A 21,400-nucleotide genomic window follows, 5' to 3' on the forward strand; every position below is an offset into this window, starting at 1 on the left:
TTGTGATTTGGCCATCACTTTTGGCCACTTGAATCTCAGTTTATAGTACAGCCACTCAGCCCCTCCAACTGGATCATTCTGCAGGTCAGAGACCCTTGTAGCCCAGCCAAATGCAGTACGTTGCTAATAACTCTTGGTGTGCTGAGCAAGTACGCAAGTCATAAAATCAGCACAAATTACAGCCTTCCTGATAACACTGCTTATATGCAACCCTTCAGTTCTGTTGGAGACAGCACCCCACTATTTGCATAACCATCCCAGGTACAAAAGTCACGGCCATACGTTCACTAGGATTCCCCACCTCCTGCCCCATTTTACTGAAAGCCTCTTAGTTTGCTATGGGGTTGTTCCCTACATGGAAATCCTGATTTGACTTTCAAGGAGGTTGTAAATTTCCTCCTTACACTAATTATACAAGATCTTTCAAACAAATGTGCTTCACAAACTTCATACACAGACAGAAATGCAGGCACCTCTGGGATAGAGCGCAGTAATCCATCAACACAGAGCACACTGTACAACAGAGGGACATGGGAGGAATTTGGGGCAAGGATACTGCAGGAAACTTCAGTTAAATAGATGAGTCCTCGGTTAAAGTCACAAACCACATACAACATGGAACTCCAGGAAGGATAAGGGCTGAATCAATGCTGCTGATAATGATAACGTTGTTCTTTACATAGAGTACTTGCAGGTTCTTTGAGTCCTAAAACTTTTTACATCAAACATCTATTAGTTCATTTGCCCTTCTGTGGCACCACTGAATAGTAGCTTGTTCTTTTCTATACACCCAGAGTGTACTGCATGTAATGCCCTGCAGTAAGATGTCTAGCCAGGTACTAGTTTAGGCCTAACAGTTGCTAGTGAAAGTCTGAATGTGGTTTATTGCTACGATAGTGACCATTTGATAGTTCAGCAGAGAGCGTGTCCTGGGCCAGTAAGTCTTTGGATGGCCCACATCCACAATCATCAGCAAACTCGATGCCAGTTCTAATGGCACAGTGAGAGGCCAACCCATACAGGACTTGCCAATCTCCACGTACACTCAGTGGGGAAGAGGAGGAGATGACAACTTTTCAACAAGACTGTGGCAAGGGTGCCTTGAATCAAAAACAAGGCACTATCACCCAACCAGAGATGCTGCTTTCAGTGTTTTGTACTTCTGATCATCAGAGGAGGCAGGGAACAAAAACCAAGCGAGAATTTTAAGCACCTTACCCACGAATGGGAAAAAAAGTTGCAAACTGTGTTTGTCGCATTTCAAGGACAATGCCCAGCCTTCGACATCCATTAAATGCCCAGAGCCTCATGCCATACAAGGATAAGGGGCTGCAGGAACAGCTTTATAAAATAAAAGGGGTTCTCTGAGAATCACCATAGACACCTTCATGATCATCACATCAGTTGATCTTGCAAAATTCTGATAGGAAGTAAAGATTCATTTTTATAAGCCACATTTAAAGAAGGGTAAGAGTTCTACTTTGGATAATAAGTCTTTTCCTCTATGCTGTAGCCTAATTCAGACAGCAGGGGGAAGCAAGTGGCTACAGTACAAACACAAAAAGAGTGGCAGCACTAAGAATTGTACCAAAAGACTATTATAACCTGTACTTTTAAATTTAGAAGGGAACAGCTGAGCCTACAACACCTGCCCCAGCCTCAGCCCTGGCAAAACTATGTAGATTAAAGACAGGTTGCACAGGAGCAATAGAGATGAGATGAGATCGTGGGAAGAAAGGGTCAGGAGGAGGAGCAGCTTAGAAGGAAAAAGTTATTAGCTACCCAGGTACACTGGGGTTTTACAGTAAGGATTAAGAGTGTTTTTATATAGCCGGTATCTGAGTGGTTAACCCAATGTAGCATGGTATTCGTCTTTAACCTGTTCCCTTAGCATGCAGGCAACACAGAGTAATGTTAAATCCTGCATCTACCTGAGACACACAAAAGGCAGCAGAGAGCCCTGTAAAATTTAGTTCCTGCAACATACGAGTTGCATTTACATCTTTCACCAAGACTTCCGTTCCATTCACGAGGTTGAGCCAGGCTAGCCACAGAGGTACTGAAATGGTGATTTAAATGCTGTTAGAACAACTCTGTGTGAGGAGCCGATCCGGGTCTGTGAAACACTGCTTCTGTAATAGCTGCTGTTTCGGAATTTCAGCCATCATGTTGCAGGGCCTCACAGATGGCAAAGCTAAACACTGCCCCCTGCCAGCAGCACTTCTACCTCTGACTATAAGGGTGCCAACAGATTTTAAACTAATGGTTGCTACTGGACTAAATGCAGAAATAAATACCATCCAATGTACTGACAGATAGGTAGAGTAATCCAGTAGCAATTCAGCCTTTGGAGCAGCTGGGGGATGACAACATTCAGAAAAGTACGGAAAAACCACCAGTTTAGTCCACTTTCACCACAGTTTAGTGTGTAACTTGCACCTGTTAAACTGACATAAAAGCCCTTCCAGCTGAAGGATCCATGTCCAGATGCTGCTGCTTTGGCATACCAGTACGAAAAGTGCATGTGTCAGCCACAGGACAGCAGCCAGGGGCCTGCTTGAAAGGACCCTTACTAAGCACAAATACACCTCAGATGACTTACAGTGCCCCAGCTAACACCACTGTGGGTTTCTATCATAACACTTGCCCTGAGAAGTTTACAGAATGCAAAGCTGAGCATTAGGCTTCACTTCAGGCTCACATTGATCTGTACAGTAAACAGGTATGTGGAATGAGGAAGAGGACCCTTCCAGGGCAGATAACATTTTCAATATTGTTCTGCTTTCACATGCTAGCCACAGCCCCATTAAACTTTCCTGCGAGGGAATCAGAGATAAACAGTTTTCAAACTCAGAGCTACTTTTCCATTTTTTTAGCATTCATTTTAGTAATCATGGGAAAGTAACTGTGAGGCTTTCTATTCCCGCAGCCAACTCATCATATTTCATCCTCAGAGGTCCAGCATTCAAACATTTCCCCCAACACACAACTCCAACCTGCTCTAACCAGAAAAGAGTACTGTTTAGCTGCGTCAGGGGATGGTGAGATTAAATCTAAGGCAAAACGACAGAGGTCTCAGCCTTCAGAGGAGAATGTTCAGAATTTGTACCTACAGGCCATTTTCTGCTTCCTCAGCAACGTTTGAAGTTTGCAGGAGGAAGGCTCTCAAGTACAGGCTCAGAACCCTTCTTGCTAATTGTTTGGAGGTTTCATGAGTTGAAGTTCCCTGAACTCAGCCAGCATGTTAGCATAGCAGATAAGGACTGAGTCCACCTCCTTTGTCAGAAGAGCACTGAGGATAGTTCTTGGGTGGAAAAAAAGAAAAGCAGGAAGAACTCCACTGATTGAACTTAGAACAGAGATAGTAGTCAATAAAATGGAAAAAGGCGTGGCAATTTCACTGCTTGCTACTAAAAGTAGGGACCAGATTAAGCTGCTAGTGGCTGGTATATCCCACACCAACACTTCACATTCCACGTTCTGCCTCTGTCCTCCATATCCTTCTTCCTGGAAGCACTACATACTACTAAAGCTTCTTGTACTTTTATAGTCCAGTCATAAGTCTCCCAGGTACTCAAATGTCTGACTCTTCAATATACACATGGACAATAGAGAATTCCACTCTTGCTGGGATGCTGGTTTGACAGCTATTTGATTGAAGATCGTGCTAGTCATACAGAATCTTTATGTAAACATGCCTGTTGAGTAGGCTGTTTGGGGCACTAGTATAAAATAATGCAAAGATTTAGAGATGATAAACATTTGGGGGCATCTTATTAGCTTGTGTCAAGCTAAGATACGCACTTCACATTTCAGTGCTCACATCGTGAAAAACTTACCGTTTACTAGCTTGACTTTGAGGCAACATGATAGAGTGAGGGATTATATAAAACAAGTGCCACACCTGTTTTAGATTCAATATGTCCTCTTTTTCCTAGAGTAACATCACTGTGTATGCAGAAATAATTGCTCAAAGGAACATCAGCTCATTCAACAACTCTTAGAGGTTATAGGTTTCCCTAATTGACAGTGCTTTAGTTTTCCTGCGTTTAATGGAGAATCAAGCACAAGTCCAGTAAAACAAATTAGACCATAATGTAGAGTCACATTGGTGTCTAATATTGTCAGACTGCCTTTTTGAGATCACAGATGACCGACTGCAACATTTTCAGCAGGGCAATGAGATCTGTTATCTCATCTGACTTCTGTACACTTGTCCCTTGCCCTTCTCAGCATCTCTCTGCTCAGGAGGAAGAAAACCTGAATGCCAGGACTACTATCTTGTTAAGTGGGAGTATTACTTTCAGCTCCTTTCATATAACAAGGATGATCTTCATTCTGGCATGCCTAAAATCATAGCAAAACAAAACAAACAAAAAGATTAAGATGACAAATAAATGGTCATTCTGACTATGACTCTTCTGGATTAAATGAATTTTGACACAGTAGAAACTCTCTCTCAAATGAGGATCTGGTTAAAAAAGGCCCAGGTAATAAGAAAGGAGAAATGCAGCTATGTACCTGTTTGCCTGTCCAATGGCAAAGCTTCAAAACAACATTTTAAAAGGAAAAATAATCACTTCCAGAGCTCTGGGAATCAAAGTCCCTGGTAGCAAAAATTTATTTTCATGACTGAAGACAAGGAGAAATTTATAAATGTATCCTAGCAACTTGCTGATAAAATAGTAATATTCCATCCTTGTGATTTATATGATCACCTGGAATACAGGAAAACATCCATAAAGGCTTCAGTGTGCGTGACTATGGCAACTAGGCTTATCAGGCCAAGTGCAAATCACCTGCCCTTGCATCTTCCCCAACCCCTAGTGTGCCAGGAAGTCTCTCTTAAAGTTCCACTGTGTATCCAGACATCATCCAAATGACTAGTGTCCAATGTTAAAAGGAGAAAAAAATAAAGAAGATTGCGGTGGTAAGCAGCACACTCATTTCAAAGCCCACAAAGACACCCACATTGTTAGATTCTCCTAAAAAAACTGCAGTTCCAACTTTTCTCCCCCAAAGACCATGTGGCTTGGCCAGTGTTCAGCGCATGAGCAGACTGTGCTTTGGTCCATCCACTCTCTCCAGCTTCTCAAAGTGTTTCCTAGCGTTGCGGATGTTGATCAGTGTAGCTGCAGAAGCTAGTGGGAAGAAGGGGCAAGAGAGGAAAAACCAGAAAGGATGTGAGTAATTAGCTCACCAGGAGTTAAAAGCTGCCTGGAAAGGTTAGCTAGGAAGGCTCCCTGTAGTGTAAATCGCAGGAGTTTTGGTTCACAGCAGCAGGACTGAAGCCACAAAGCTCTGTGTGGTTTTGGTTCATGTTTCCCCTAAAGCTCCATAGCTACAGGTTTCACCAGGAGTGAAACAAACAAGGCAAGTTGCCACCTTGTTTAGCACTGAAAAGGGAATATTTTACATTGACCAATGTCAGATTTCACTGATCAAACTCTCGAGAGGAAAACTAACATACGGAAACAGGACCTCTCTTCCTAAAGGGTCTAGTGCTTATGAAAAAGTACCACTAATCTAAAAAGTGAGTTCTACCAGGTCTGTTTTGCTACTCTCAGGCCACTGAGGATGTAATATAAGGGGCAGAGCAGGCAAGATTGGGTTGCCCTGCTGGATGATCCCTGAGTGGTGCTGTCTGAGACCCAAAGGGAGCACCTAGTGAAGGTATACTGTATTGATGCAAGGTTTGTTAACAGGAATTGTGATTATGGAAGGAAGGTCCTTCAGCTTTTTCTTAGCTTCCCATTTGTGAGCTTCCAAAGGATAATGTCACAGCTGGTAGCAAGCCCCCAGACTGGTAGGATTAAATGCATGGGGCTAACCAAATACAGTAAAGTAGTTTTTAAAAGGTATTTTCTGCTCTCAGGGAATCACAGCACTAGGCCCATGTGCCGTATGGCTATCTCACTTAAAATCCTCAAATAGCGTAATACAAAAAGCAGTTTCATAGTGCGCAATAGGAAAACATGTTACCAAAGAACATACAAGGGCCTGCACCCTTTGGCTGTAAGCAATGGTAATTTTATCTATCAATTTCTTCTTGAGTTAAAAAGGAAAATGCATCCATAATTGGATCTAACTAACAAAGCACAACAATTCACCTAGAAAATGCCCACATTCAAGTTTAGGCCTAAAACTCACAGCCCAGCTGCCAGATTAGATCTGGCAAAGAATATTTACTGTGCGCAGCTTTACTAGAATAGACATGTTAACTGACATTGCCTGAATAAACTCCCACCTGTATTAATCACCATGCTGAGAAACAGCAGAGAAGAACTTGATTTGCAAAGTCTGGTGCTGTTTGCACTGCATGATCAAGCCATCTTTTAACCAATGTTCCCAAACCATGGTGAAGCACACTTAACATGTGTAAGTCCTATCCACAATTCCAGAATTAAACTGTTTTAACTGTCTTAGGGGCTTCACTGATTGTACAGTGTAGGTGGGTACTCATTTATGGTATCAAGAGCCAAATGTAAGTTTAACTAGCTCTTGGTCCCTGTAAAAGCGACACAATAGATGCCTATGCTCTATTAAACTTACGTATGGAAGGATCAGACATGACCACCATCACATATGTATTTGATGTGAAGATGTCAATGAAAGCAGCAAAGTTAGAGTTCCTGACTTCCATGCTCTGGAAAGAAGCAGCCAGCTTACTGTGAGGAGGAAAGAAAAGAGTTAACTCCTGTTATGTGACCATTTCAAAAGCAATCACTGTATTTACAAAGCACCTCATACCTAGAGATCACTTTAGTCACATCATGTATTCATAACTGCACAGCTTTCTTTGTAAAATAAGAACTGAGCCAGTAGGTGACACTAGGTTTTTGTTTTTGACAGATACAAAATCTGTGGCTATATTTTTTATTTACTTCATGGTTACAAAACTTGAACACAATTTAAGCAAGGCTCTCTGTTCAGTACTGACTAGCCATGGTGGGTTAGTGTTCTCTTTTTACACTTAATAAAAAACAGCTTTTGCACTGCACAATAGTGACCAACACCTGTTTGAGTTTGCTACACCCCCAACAGTCAGTGTCTCCTGACCAGTGCATGCTGGAACCATTCAGCACAGACTGAAAGTCAACAATAGCAGAATGACTCTGTGGACCAGCAAGAGAAGAGAGTAGTAAACTGAAGACTCTGGAAACAGCCTACTAAAGCACACATGTAGCTATTCATCTGCTCCTACCCTATTAGTGTTCTAAATCTTTTCAAGTATTAGGGATGGAAGGGCAAAAGTGGAGCAATTTTGGGAAAAAAAAACAAAAACCTATTTCAAAGTTTAACTTTGTCTTAAGTCTTCTGCTTTCCTTTTGTGACTGTTGCTAAATTTGTTTGAGCAAGTGCTTCCTCTCTCAAACCAGCTTTTTGGTTCTTGCGCCCATAACTAAGTGCTTTTCTTAGATTTGCAGTGCCTCTAAGTGTCATCAGTAACTGTCATTAGGTCACAAGCTCAGTACTATAACTTCTCTGCAGAACCCAGAAGAAAAAAGGATGGGAGCAAAACTGTTTCAGAACCTCTTTCAATGAACACCCCACTCACCCCCCCCAAAAAAGATGAAAGGCATGAAAAACTGAGTCATGATTAAACAGGATACATTCTAATACCTTTCTGAATAAGAACTTCTCTAGTGGCCTATTATCCATAGAACCATAACTCAATTCAAGGCCAGGATGTGCTACAGAGAATTTACAAGGCGTGTCTGGTTGACAAAGTTATCATTTATGCCTAGCCAGGGTAGATGGACATCAACACAGCCAAGTCGGGCTGATGGCACTCACCCAGAGTCTAAAGATTTCCAGTTCTTAGTAACGTAAATACACAGATAATTCATCTCACCTGCAGCTCAGCTTGAACTGTTTAATAATATTGCTGATTTTCTCAAATCTGTGGATATCGCGCTGTTCTTTGCACTGATAATGGGAAATAACCTGCAAGGAAAAATCACTAACTCAGCAATCAAAGCAGAAGTTCCCATCCACCAGCACATCTCCTAATGAGTCCTGAGGATCTCCTCTTCCTTGCCCTGCAATTGCCCATGCTTCATCTTGCCCCCACACTGAGACAAGAACAAGCAGAATGTCTTTTAGAAAGCTGTCAAGAATGCACTAAATAGTTTTAAATTTAATTTTTAAAAAAATCTGATTGCATATTCAAACAAACGTGCATGTATCTGGACCCAGCTAATCCTCACACTGCATCCATGTCCAGTACGATTACCAAATACGCATAATGATGTTTTTCAACAGAGTTTCTTCAAGTGTGTCAAACAGATTTCTCCTCGAGGAGGACTAAGTCCATGGCGAAGTTACAAAGATATGAGAGTGCAGAAAAATCCAGAAATTTATATTTTTTGTAAAACAGTCACTTTTAAGCTGTGAGCATGAGAAGCTTCTGTCCCAAAAATAGCTGTTTTCAAGAGTTATGTGAAAATAGGGGTTTATTACAATGCTGTCAATCACATTGATCATTAATGTCATACTAATTTACAAAACCCCTCAGAAACTAGTAGAGCATATTGAAAGATGGCAATTTCAAGAAAGATGTGGTTCCCTAAATTTTCCATTAAAAAAACAAAACCAAAAAATTTTGTTTAAGTGGAAAGTTCCAAACAAAATAACTTTCTACAAAAGTTTTCATTTAGAAAGCACGACATTGTGTCAGGAAGAAAGTTTTGAGGAAAGTTTTCAACCAGCTCTCAGGATTAGGTTTATATTGGATCAGGTACTCAGCAACAGAGGGACCCTGAACGGTTTAAGTACCACCTGGGAGGAAGTGAAAATCTGCACCATAACTCTCCACGTGGACACGTTTATTCCACACTGAGTGTGCCTTTGTTTAGTTTGGCTTAATCCACATAAATAGCTCTTGTGCATTAAATTCACATCCTACCTTATTTCAGAATAGCTTCCCTGCCTAGGCAAGCCCTTACTCCCTCTGTCATAAAGGCACTGAATGAAGAGTTCTGCAACCTGGAACTTCCACCTAGCATGTGTTATGGTCATCAACCCCACCTGAGTCCTTTGCACTCTACAGTGCTTTTCATACAAGGACCCTATGCATTTTATAATCATGAATCTGCCTCCTTAAGGGACAGGGCCAAGGAGCAAATGGACACAGCAAAGAGCAGGGACGGCAGTTCTCACCAGGAAAGTGGCTCTCTCAAACAAAAGAACTTCATCCGCTTCTATAATCTGAGCAAAGTTCCTCAGGTTCATTTCTAGTTGCTGGACATTAGGAATCAGCTGATAGACTATACTGGACCAAGCCTGTCAGAAGACAAAAAGTACAGTGAGTGCTATGAGGATTGCATAAGGGTGTCCCCATCCTCCCTCTCTTGTTATGCAAAGTGCTTGTAAGAGTCAGCGAATTCAGGCTACAGTCAATGATAGCAGAGACAGGAGTTATGCAAGCTTCTCTCATCTCTCTGTGCCCACACACTTCAATTATGGTTATGGCCCCCACTGGTGTTCCAGTCCCACACTTTTTCTTGATCAATCTACCAGCCACGTCAAATTGTGATACATGCAAAAATCTTGCAGGGACTAGTCTGATACCATCTATTTGCCAGGTGATGTCTGGGCTGAATTTGAACCCATGTTTCCAGAGGAGAAGCATTTGTTTACTGCTCCCAGCTAACGCCTCACAGGTTTCTGTTTTCTTGCTTGGAAATAAGCAGATCTCTGCTGTGTACCCATAGAAGTAACAGCAGAAGGCTCTGAACCACTGCATTAACTCAGGGACCGATCCCCAGAGATGACAAGCGCTCAATTACAGTTGGCTCCAGTGGAGTTACAGGTGCTCAGCACATCTCAGGATCAGGCCCTCAGTCTGTAAGGGCTTCACCTCACTGCCTATGCCAAGCATAGTATACAGACAGTGATTTGCTTGTGTATTAGAATTCCAACATACAAGCAAATTGGGCAAAACCAAAGCTTTTTTATATTTAATTGGCATTTCTCTGGTGCTCAAGGGAACAGTTGAGGTTTCACCTTGTCTGAAGGCAGAAGGTCCAAAATATTCATTTTCAATACAGAGCTCTTATGGGACTGTACCTAGAATGATGCAGTTCTGCCTCTGGGCACTTCAATATGAAGCATAAACAAGAGCATCCACAATGACTGACCGGCTGGCTGCAGGGATCCATTTAAGAAGAAAGGTTAGCCAATCTGCATCTAGTTGGCTCTCAAAAGGGAAATGTGCTAAATGCCTACAGTATGGGACCAGTGTACACACTAAAGACACAGAAAAACTAATTTCAGGAGGGTGCAGCCTGGATCAGCTTCATTCAGGCTGATCCCACATACTGTAGGCTGGGGCATTCTTTGTACTCATGGATAGATTTTAGAAGGTGCCCAGCTTCACCTCCCACTGAAGTCAAAGGGACTGCCAGAAGATCAACTCCTATGAACGTCAGTCTATCAAGAAGGCTAATGGGCTCTCACTACCTTTGCCCATTGAGACGGTTGTGGCACATTTGTAGAACCATAATTTTCTCTCAATCTGATCCATGTAACATCCATGACCCCAATATCTGGAGGGAGATCTTAATAGGTAACTGAGAAGCATGAAGGTAAGGAAAGTTTAGGCTAGATATCAAGATAAGCTTCCAGACTATGAAGTAGTCTCCCAGGCAGATGTGTGGAAGCCTAAACACTTGAGTCATTGACTACTTGACAATGTCCTAGAAAATAGAACATGGAAACAATTCTGCACTGGCTGAACACATTATTGTGTTAAGTGGGGTGGAGGGTCCTTCTAAATGAATTGGGCAGAGAGTATGTGGGCAGTATTAACAGGAAGATACAGGACTATGAACCAGAATACTGATGGGAGAAAGGAAAGGTGGATTTATTTTATGAAGCCAGCAATTTAACTGCGATCAGCCCTACCACTTGAACAGCCAGAATGGAACCACTTGTTTCAGAAAACATTTAGAAGTTAAAGGGTTAGGGGAGTCCAGTCAAGCTATGGAACTCTGCAGCAACTGACAATGCAGCTTACACAACAGTAGAGCAGGAGGAAAATGAAGGGAAATCCCACCCATGAAGAGAAGCAGCCATTCAAACCTTATAAAGTGTTTCATCCCAGATGGACGTTCTAAAGCATGCACACTCCAGGGGGCGGGACAGTCGCCTCAGGTCTTCCTCCCTCTCTTTAAAAATCTGGAAGACAGAAGTTTGATATTTTTAGATTAGTGATACTTAGACCTCAGTGGTTCAGGAGCCAAATCAGCAATTAACATTACCCAAAAGAGCAACAGTAGTGTTAATTCATGGTTTCATTTACTATTTTTATATACATAATTTTTTTCTTGATTATTTTGACTAAGTATTATTTTATCAACAATTGGTTAATAACATAGTGAAAGCATCCTGATTGGTTAATAGCTTACATTGGTTAATAATTAATATCACACTGTGTTTTAATATTATATGCTGCAAAGAGCCACAAAAGACACATTGAAGAGCCACTTGCAGCTCCCGAGCCTCAGTCTGAGCACCACTGTCCTAGATGAACACATACATTCCTGTTTTTTGGTGAATGCTTCTGCTGTGGTTATTTTACCACATTTATAGTAAGAACTTTGCATTTCAAAACAGAACTCAAGGGCGCACAATATTTTCCAGTGCCAGAGCAGCTGAGGATGCTGCAGGCCAGAATAGAGGTGCACTAGTAGAGCTGTCTGAGGGATCCATGACTGGAAGAACAGGGGGCTGCAGATCAAAACTGAGTTACATCAGCAGAGCTGGGTGGGACCTCAGGACTGGAAAATTGTGCGTGCTACAGGTTAGGAACCAGGTGAATTGGCAGAGCTGCGCAGGAGAAGTGTGCACAATTGCTGCTTGTACATGCCTGGCTCCGATAATAATCATTAGTCATGTTATATTTCATGAGTTCCAAGTTTACTCATAGATAGGGCCCTACCCTACTGTGAAAAACACTGTGAAATTTAAGGTTTAAATATCTGAAACTGTGAAATTCAAGGTTTTAAAAATGCTATGACTGTGAAATTTGTGAAAATGGACCGTGAATTTGGTAGAGCCCTACTCAGACTTACAAATGTGAACAAGGACTTAATAGGCATTCAGGTTAAAAGAGAATGGGAGAAAACCCTTACAATGAAGTGTGCTGCATTAACTAAGCTGCCATGGGTTAAGTAGTCACTGCATAACCCCACTGTCCCACACCTTACTCTGCTCTTACAGGTTATGGTTTAAAAATAGCTGAGATGGGTCAAAATAAGACTTTCCAAGATATCAGAACTTAAGAAATCATTACAAAAGCAAGGTAAACAGCTAGCAGTGAGCCCCCTGGTGTGGAAAAAGTAAATTATTCATAGTAAATTCACTGGCAAAATCCAGACTGTCTGTTCCACCCACATCTATGAGGCAGGAAGCCTCAGAAGTGGACATTAGGAATGAACAGGGATAGGGAAAAAATCATTTCTATCCCAGCCCAGTGTGTTAACAACATGCTGAAGATCAACAGCATTTTGATTTCTTTGAGGTTTCTCCTCTTTTTCTCTGATATTCCAATCCACAGGAGACCCCAACCTTAAGACATTTGAGATTCGTATGCTTAAGAAGGCCCCAACCTGAAAGCTAACCCACGTCACAGGGTTTATATTCCTGATTTCCACAAGCTATTTTTAATCTGTTTTCAGGAACGTGAAAGCAGGGAACATCCAGAAACCTCCTGATCGACTACGTAACCCAATACACACAAGACATCAAGGTCCACAATTTGGCACTACTTTCAAGTCAGGTCAACAGTTAGGCCCAAGCAAACAGACAGAATCCCTGACTCAAAGGAGACTAGTAGATACCTCAAAGCAGTTCCTACTAGAGGGGCTGCAATGCTTGCAAGTTGTGTCACTGCACTATTTCACCCCCCATGCCTTTCCTTATTTCAGAGAATGGTTAGAATTCATATGCAGTTGGTTGGTGTGGATACCGATGTTAATAATTACTGGACAGCAAACTGAAATATCAAGCATCACAGCCCTATGGAACCAGCTTTCATTTAACTTATGCAGAGTCCAGGACATTCCTGACCCCTTGCTGGGGAGGATGGAAGGTAACATTCAAACAAGCTCCAGAAGGAAAATGCTTTAAGTTACAGCCAGGTCGAGCTAGAGTGACAAAATGAGGCTCAGAACACTAGCTGGTATCTGCTGATTTGTGAGCCAATTTGTTTCATTGAAGAAGTTTGTCTACCCAGGGAAGACCAGCCTGCGGCTTCACCCACGTGGCCAACTTGCTCTTCTCTGAGCCCTTCGTTGCACATCCGGACACAGATGTATCAAGCTGGAAGTGACGAAGAGTTCAGTGCGTTGAGTACGCTAGACCAGCGTTTCTCAAACTGGCGTCTGCCAGGGGGTCCACGGACCCTGCTGACCAACTCCTCCCCCTCCCATCCCAGTGCTTCCTGTACACCAGGGAACAACTGTTCCCGGCGTGCAGGAGGCATTGGGAGGGGAGTGGGAGGAATCATGTCCGGGGCTACTGACCCCACTGATCAACTCCTCCCCCTCCCTCCCTAAACTCCTCCTGCTCCTCCCCAGCGTGCAGGAGGTGCTGGGAGGGAGGGTGAGGAGGGGAATGGGGGCACTTGGGGGAGGTGGCAGAAAGAGGCATAGAAGAGGAGGGGCAAGGGTAGAGTGGGGGCAGGAAGAGGTGGGATGGGGTGGGGATGGGGCCTGGGGCTGAGCTGCAGGCTTAGGGGTCAGTGGCAAAAATTTTAAACCAAAATGGGGGTCCTCAGGTTACTAAAGTTTGAGAACCGCTGCACTAGACCAAAGAAGTGATCTCCAGGTCTGAACCAGGTTGATGATCAACTGCAGAGCTAGGGGTGTGCATGTGTCATAAAGAAATGTATCTAACCCAAAAAGTTAAATTTCTCATCTAACACCAGGAGTTGGGTATAGCTTTCTCACTGAAAGATTACCATGGCCCAGATTGAAGACAGAGTGCAGCATGCAACAGCTGCCACTGAGAACAATGGGGAATCTCACTCCTGTCCTAGGAATAACAGGAGCTGCTGGGCACTTTGGAACTCCATCCTTAAGTGTCTCCGCAGGTTTTGCGCCGAGTGCTGGAAATACTTGGCTGTACTTCAGCCAGCACATACATCTGAGCAAGAAGGCAGGTCAGACTCAATGCCAGTTCATAGTCCATGGCCCCTTTGCTTACAACTGTCAGTCTCTGTGTTGGCTAGTGCCAACTGTGATGTGGACATCTGTCCACTAGGATTGAGATTGAGACTTCCTCAATTTACAACACAGGCTAAACAGCTGACACGTGGTAACTATTTTTATTCAATACGCAGCTGAGCTGGATTTGAACCAGCAGCATAATGGTAATAGAATTGATCACCTAAACCTTTGACGTACAACAGGGAGGTTACACCTTTTGAGTTTTTCTTTGTGCCACCTATCCCAAAAATTGGTAACGATGCTAAAACTGACACCATAAAGGAGAAGATTACAGGTAATTTGGCATGGAGAGTCTCTTCTCTGTGTAGGTCATTAGACAGGCATTATACAAAATGGGGCCAGCAGTAGCATGGAGACTACAGGTTTGGAGGTTGGGAGCAACTCAACTTTTCAGAGATTTTCCCCACACACAAACCTGAAAAAACCTTTCTGGAGAAAGTGCGGGTGTGACTACGTTTAAAGTGAAAGATGGAAACAACATTATGCGTGCTCTCTGTTACAGAGTCCACACTGATAAGGCAATGCTTAGCTCCTTACCAGATCACGCTGGTCCTCCTGCACTAGATCCATCTTGTGCACTAGGCAGAAGATCTTGGCATCAGGAGAGTTCTGCAGGATAGCCTCCAGACACGACTGGTAGTAGTGCATGTCCTTCTCCAGCTCGCGACTCTCCACGTCGAAGACATAGATCAGGACTTCCACATTGCGGAAGATGTTGTCCCGCTGGCTGGTGAAGTAGTTCTCCATGAAGGTGTCTTGTCTGAGAAGGGGCATAGCAGCAAGGCAAAGGGACTCCAGTTAGATCAATCAGACCAGCTTCGTTTACCCATTTGTCTGCATTGCCAAGAAAGTCTATTATGTATGAAGACTGAGCTATCAATACAGCAACTGTAGAAACTGAAGTCCTCTACTTAGGCACAGAACAGGTACAGTATGGGCGGTGTAAGCTTACTCTTTCAAGTGAGCCCCATCCTTGCCCCACTTGAGTATATCAACTTTTTATAGGAAACCAAGTCCATTCATCAGAAGGCTGTTCAGCCTTTATGCCTTTCCCATCTCTGCTGAGTGCCAACGAGAGGGCTTCTTCTATGGACAGCTACCCATCAGGAACCACAGTGCCACTCCCAATTCATTTAACAAAAGCTAGTGGGCCAACACTACCAGTCTGGTCCTATCTGAAGCAATGACCCCAAAACAAAAAGTACTAGAATCCATTTCCAGCAACAATTCTGCAGCCCTAGAGGTAGCTCATCTATTTTGCAAGGCTCAGAGACATTGTTTTGACAGGATAAAGAAGCAGTGAGGGAAGGGAGAGGCAGTTTACTCCCCATCCCATGGAGAGGTTACTTTGGGCTCCATGATCATCAAGTCAGCACCTTTCACCCCGCCCCCAAGTCTGAGTTTATGATGTGGTTTATTAATTATATGGGTCCATCTACAGTTCTATAAGCCTTCATCAACAGTTCACTTAATACACAGAAAGCATTCCTATCCCACTTTAGCTAAAAGGACAGCCTCCTAATGTATCAGATCACCATCCTAGTTGCCACAGCCACCTCCATGGGTTTCACAAGCAAAAGAACAGACAACACCTACCCTCCACAGTCCCACAGGTTCAGCACCAGGTTTCCCAGAAATCGAACATGGGAGTGCTCCACGTCAACTGGAAAGAGACAAGAGAAGTCTAATAACTGTTCTTATGTTGTCCCTGTAAAATTGGGACATCTGGTAACCCCAGTGTGGGGCGAACACCTTAACACAGAGACCAACACTCAGGCTCCGTAATCTGATACCACATGTACATGAAACACAGATCAACTGAAAAGGGGAACTACTGGAAAGTTACCATCCAACACAGTTGAAAATGTGATTTACGGTGACTCTTTGAAGCCCAGAGCTGTAAGTGTGGAATTCCAGCTACTCAGCTTTACTAGGTATATTCTGCCATGGATGAATATAGAATCATAGAAATGTAGGGCTGGAAGGGATCTCATGATGTCATTAAGTCCAGCCCGCTGTGCTGTGGCAGGACTAAGTAAACTTAGACCATCCCTGATAGATGTTTATCCAACATGTTTTTAAAAACTTCCAATTATGGGGTCTCCCTTGGAAACCTATTCCAGAGCTTAACTACCCTTATATTTAGAAACCTTTTCCTAATATCTGTCCTAAATCTCCCTTGCTGCAGATTAAGACCCCATGTCCTACCTTCAATGGATATGGAGTATTGCGTATTGCAGAATCATCTATGCAGAGGTCTTTCTGCTAAGACCACTGAGCCCCACTCTCTAGCAAGTTTATTACTGCCCAAAATCATTGTGTTGGCATAGAGAAGTCAGGTCTTCTCTGGAGGGTTCATCAGCAATTCTGAACACTTCTTCGTGGGAAGGCAGGGTCAGTGGAAAAGCATTAGCATCAGAACTCTATTTGCATCAACATTTAAAGTTACCCTCTGGCCCACAGCTTAAAGGAGAGGGATCAGTCCACCTCACCCACATCCAAGGTACTTTGGCTCAGATTTTCAGCCAGACCCCTCATGGAGGGGCCCAGCAGACAAAAGAGACACCCTATTACTCCATCCACAGAGGAAAGGGGAGAGTCTCAGTGGGTAACTGCCTTGCATCTCTGTGCAGATGGTCTTAAATGTTAACTCAAGTTCAAGAGCACAGGCATCAATAAGGAGTCAATAAGAGACCAAGATCTTACTTGTGGCACCAAGGCGCCGTGTGTCTCTGGCGATGTAGTTTGCAAAGATAATGGATCTCATGCTGGTCTTTCCAGACCCACTTTTACCCATCAACAGCACCTGGTAAGGAAAGGCAAGAGAGAAGAGTTCAACTACAGTGAACACTGGCTTCTCCATGGCTCTTTAATGCCTAAATACTAATGGTGTAAAGACAAAAGGTTTTAGTAGCCCCATGCACAGAGGACTTGACCTGTGCATATCGTGATTTGGACGCCTCAAAAAAGGCTAGCAAACAAAAGTCTTAAACCTGAATGACTGGAAGACGTGTTCTTAATTCCTTGATATCCATGGTCAATTAACAAGCATTACACACTATAAAACTCTCACTGTCACTTTACATGCCTTCCATTTACTCAACACACAGAAGGACCATTCCTCTTCTCCTTGGCTTTTGCTTTCTTCCTTCCCCATAGTCAGATCACTCTCAGGGAGCTGCATACCCTGTCCCTAGTATTGATTGTATAGTTTCCTAAAATCCAGAAGAAAAGTTACTGTGGTTCTTGAAGCTTATTCATTCTTCTCATCTTGACCCCCATGCCAATAAAAAACAATCACAATGCATGAATGTGTCACAGAGAAAGTCAACCTGAGATCATTTCTGCTACATACATTGAGAAGGCACTCTGCAGAGTTCACAGCTGGATTTCAGACATCCAGTGAAGAGCTACATTTATTTTTGAAGTAGTTTTTAATCTTTCACTTCCCCAGCCTCCACACATGTTCTCCAAACACACTGGCACTTAAGATGAAAGCTTGCTCTTCCTGATTCATCAGAGAACAAGGATTTGATGAGCCAAAAACATTTAATCCCAAACATTTTAAAAAAAGCACTTGACCATTCCATGTCCTCTGCCCTCCCCTCACCACTCTTCTTATGTTTTGTACAGTCCACCTCACAATACAAGAATCAGATTCTCCTCCCTGACTGTGAAATGAAATCCACATCTGGCTTTTAGATGTGAACATGCTGGAAGGCAGAAAGAAGTTTAAAAGCAGACGGACCAGTATAATTTGACTACCCAGTACTCCTACACAGGAGGCACAGATGCAATCCCAATCTCTTGCTTCCCAGGTCAGCAGGCCATGAAAGAGCAGGAGACATTGTGATTAGGTTTTTGGTGGGAGATACAATTTGAATGGCTCAGTAGCAACCCTAAATGATTTTATAGCAGCAGGGATTGGCTCACACTATCAAAAGAATCATTAGCCAAGTTCCAGTCCCAAAACAAAAGTTCTGCCTTTGGAAATACCTCTGAAATCCTATTATAGACAGCAGGGTTTAAAAAAAAAAAAAGATGCAACGCTACGCTGAAGCTGTCCTACAGAACCTTTGACTGGCAATAGAGTATGAGTCAGGAAGATACCCGCTTGATTCTCAGATCCCAGAGTTTACAGATCTCAGAGCATGGTTTACAACTAGAAAACAAATTTCAGACTTAACCAATTGACATGGAATCCCACCTTGCTATTTTTAGTCACTTTTCTGAGAAGAATCACATTTATAGGCTAACTAGTTCCCTTCCAAAAGCAGCTCACCACATCATTAAGGTACAGACTAGTTGAAGTGCTCCCACAGCATAACAGAGTTCAGGATAACAGGTTTTGGTGGACTTTACAGCAGAAGAATGGCAACATACTCTTCTTCAAAGATGCAGACAGGCCCTGTAATGTGTCTCAGACTCTTTGAAGCTAACCCCCAAGTATAGTGTTCTCTGGTGATTGCATATAAGAGGCCAAAAGAAGGAGAGATATCTGATCTTGCTTCACAACAAAATTGGTGAAGAAATGTCTGCATGAGCGTCAGCCTGTTGTAATAGTTAGACATAGCGCTATCCAATTTAAAATCAAATCTAAATTCAAAGGTGTGAGATTCCACCACCAATTCCTCTGGTGGCTTTTCAAAGGGACTAGACCCCAATATGGGGGAAGAGGAGAAATCTGATCCAAGTAAAACATACAAGAGTAGTCACATTCTTTAGTTAGCAATCTTAGGCATTTCTAATACAGTTATCACTGTAATATCTACACTCCTAATTCTGAGTAGAGGAGCTATATTTCCATCATTGGCTTCCAATCACTATTGAAGACAACCAAACTTCCCTCTCCAGATAAGATATCACTTGAACCCCTCAATGCAAATATAACCTTCCAAAGCACATTTCTATGACAGAGATCAGGAGTGTTTCATTACATACATACATATAAACTAGAGCATAACACATTTTCTCCCCTTAACACTAAATTTTTACTTAAGTATTTGCCATGAGTGAGGTGTATTCAATTAGTGGTTACTATGGCAGGTTCCACTTTGCACAAGCCCAGCTGCTCTGATTATCAAAATATTTGAGAAATACTAATTTTCAAGTCCTATCATGTTAAGTGAAGGACACAGCAGCTATCACTACCGCAGGATGCGAAAGAGGTCTTTGAGTATTAATGGTCACTTGACAATCATGAAGATCATACCATGAGACTAGTGCAAGCACTCACACCAAATGGGCTTCCACACCAGAAGGTATCTGATGAGCCCTTTGGGATCTCAAAGGTATTTTGCTAGGTTCAAAGGGAAACTTGATCAGCATTTGCCAACGTAGGTAGCAAAAACAGAGAGTGTGTAATCCAATTCTTACCTTTTTCTTCATGGCTGTGCTTGGCATCACCCACCTACAGATTTAAGACAAAGACAAGCATCCCTGTTACACTGCTGTACTTTCCTCTGCTCCAGTTAACAACTTCATCACAACCCAGATAACAGGGAGAGTTACAGAAGGCACTTTACAACTTTTGTCTCAGGCAAAAGAGCTGAAGGAATCTTTAGCAAAAACATCCTATCATAAAGAGATCCTTAAAACACCCATGCTTACACCTCTCTTAACTATGTAGTTAAATTAGACATAAGAGAAATTCAGTGTGTGGTGGAAAATGACAGGACACCCTCCACCAGCATGTCAAACTCCTAATACCCCCACACTCTCTCTCTCTCCATTCCCCCGCAGCACTGTCAATTAGCAACACTTCTATTCCCACATTTAAATTAACCCCCACATTACTGTTCCACATAGTACCCATTCTCTAAACCCCAACAGTAAGTAATTCCAACCAAATGCACAAATCCCCATGACCCTTCCCGTTCACCATTGGTCACTCATGTACACACTAACCACCCCAAGGCAAACTAGTCACATGCTCCCACATACCCTAATATCCCCCATTATCCTCTAACCACCCCACAACCTCTGACATTACACCCGAAACAAATTAATCTTTAGCCCTATACAAACCCCCTAGTTACACCCTACACAGCGTTCCCCGCACCCCAGGTTATTACACAGCCATTCACATACTGAGCCCTGCCCATCGCAACTCCCCCTTCATGTCAGTGATCCTGCTCTACCCCGTGCCTTTTAAACCCAGATACTCATACCCCCCTCACCCCAGCCAGCCACACTGACCCCCTCACAGTCACTGCATCCCCACAGCAACCCCAGACCCTGCTGCCCCGGCCCCTCGCCCCCGTTACCTCTGGCTCTGAGCGCGGCGCCGCCTGGGCCGACCCCGCGGTGGGGCGGGGGGTCCCTGCTCTGCGCCCCAGGCCGCCTCCCTGGCGAGCGGGGGCTGTGCGAGCGCAGCGGGTCGGGGGGGTCTCTCCCAGCCCGCGCCCAGCGGGGGGTCCTGGGGGCAGGGCTCGGCGCGCAGAGAGAGACAATCCCCCCGCTAGGCCCCGAGGCCTCGGCCTTGCCTGAGCCAGCCGCCCGGCGGGGTCTCTCCTCCTTCGGATGCGGCCCCCGGGACACCCCCTGCGCCCCTGGCTCACGAGACTCGGGACTAGGCTGCCTCAGCCGGTCACGTGAACAGCCGCCCAGCCCTCTCCTCCCCCGCCCGTCAGGTGACTGAAGGCGGAAAGGCGAGAACTGCCGCAGGGCCGCGAAGGGTAGGTGAAGCCAGGGCGGCCATCTTGCGTAGGGGCAAATTGCCCATAAGTGAGGCACTGCTTCTGTAGCAGGCATGATCACTGGCAGCCTGGCCCAGGGGATTGGGGGGCACCACCAAGCCCGCTGTTGTCAATGGGGGTCATGGGTGCTCAGCACCTTGCAAGTCTGGGCTCAAGTGTATGACTGCAGAGAGCCTGGGGTGCATATAGGATACAGACTTGGGCCCTGTCTGCCTGACTGGGGTACCTGTGGTGTTCTGTGTGTAGGATGCAGAGTCAAGCCCCATCTATATGACTGTGTATAGGGTGCAGGATTGGGCCCCAATGTTTGATTGGGGAATCTGGGGTGTGGCATATGCAGTGGATATTGTGTCCTGAGGGATTCATGTATGGGGTGCAGCATCAGGTCACATGTATGATTAGCATGTATGGGTTGTAGCTGATGGGGTACAGGATTGGGCCCCGTGGGAATGATTGGAACATGCATGG

At 43.9% G+C, this 21,400-nt stretch overlaps 1 protein-coding gene across 1 annotated transcript; it reads right to left on the reverse strand.

The window, feature by feature from the left end:
• Positions 1-4,597: 4,597 nt before the first annotated feature.
• LOC311526068 (ras-related GTP-binding protein A) lies at positions 4,598-20,847 on the reverse strand. The gene is made up of 10 exons (XM_084638734.1): positions 20,501-20,847; positions 19,611-19,644; positions 16,941-17,040; positions 15,831-15,897; positions 14,772-14,994; positions 11,086-11,181; positions 9,163-9,285; positions 7,856-7,947; positions 6,553-6,668; positions 4,598-5,141 (listed from the first exon to the last, which is right to left on the reverse strand). Exons 2-10 carry the CDS (start codon positions 19,635-19,637, stop codon positions 5,044-5,046), a joined length of 942 nt encoding a protein of 313 aa, XP_084494860.1. The 5' UTR covers positions 19,638-19,644; positions 20,501-20,847; the 3' UTR covers positions 4,598-5,043.
• Positions 20,848-21,400: the final 553 nt, after the last annotated feature.

The sequence above is a fragment of the Lepidochelys olivacea genome, assembly GCF_965140295.1.
Source record: "Lepidochelys olivacea isolate rLepOli2 genome assembly, chromosome: 9".
NCBI classification, from domain to species: Eukaryota; Metazoa; Chordata; order Testudines; family Cheloniidae; genus Lepidochelys; species Lepidochelys olivacea.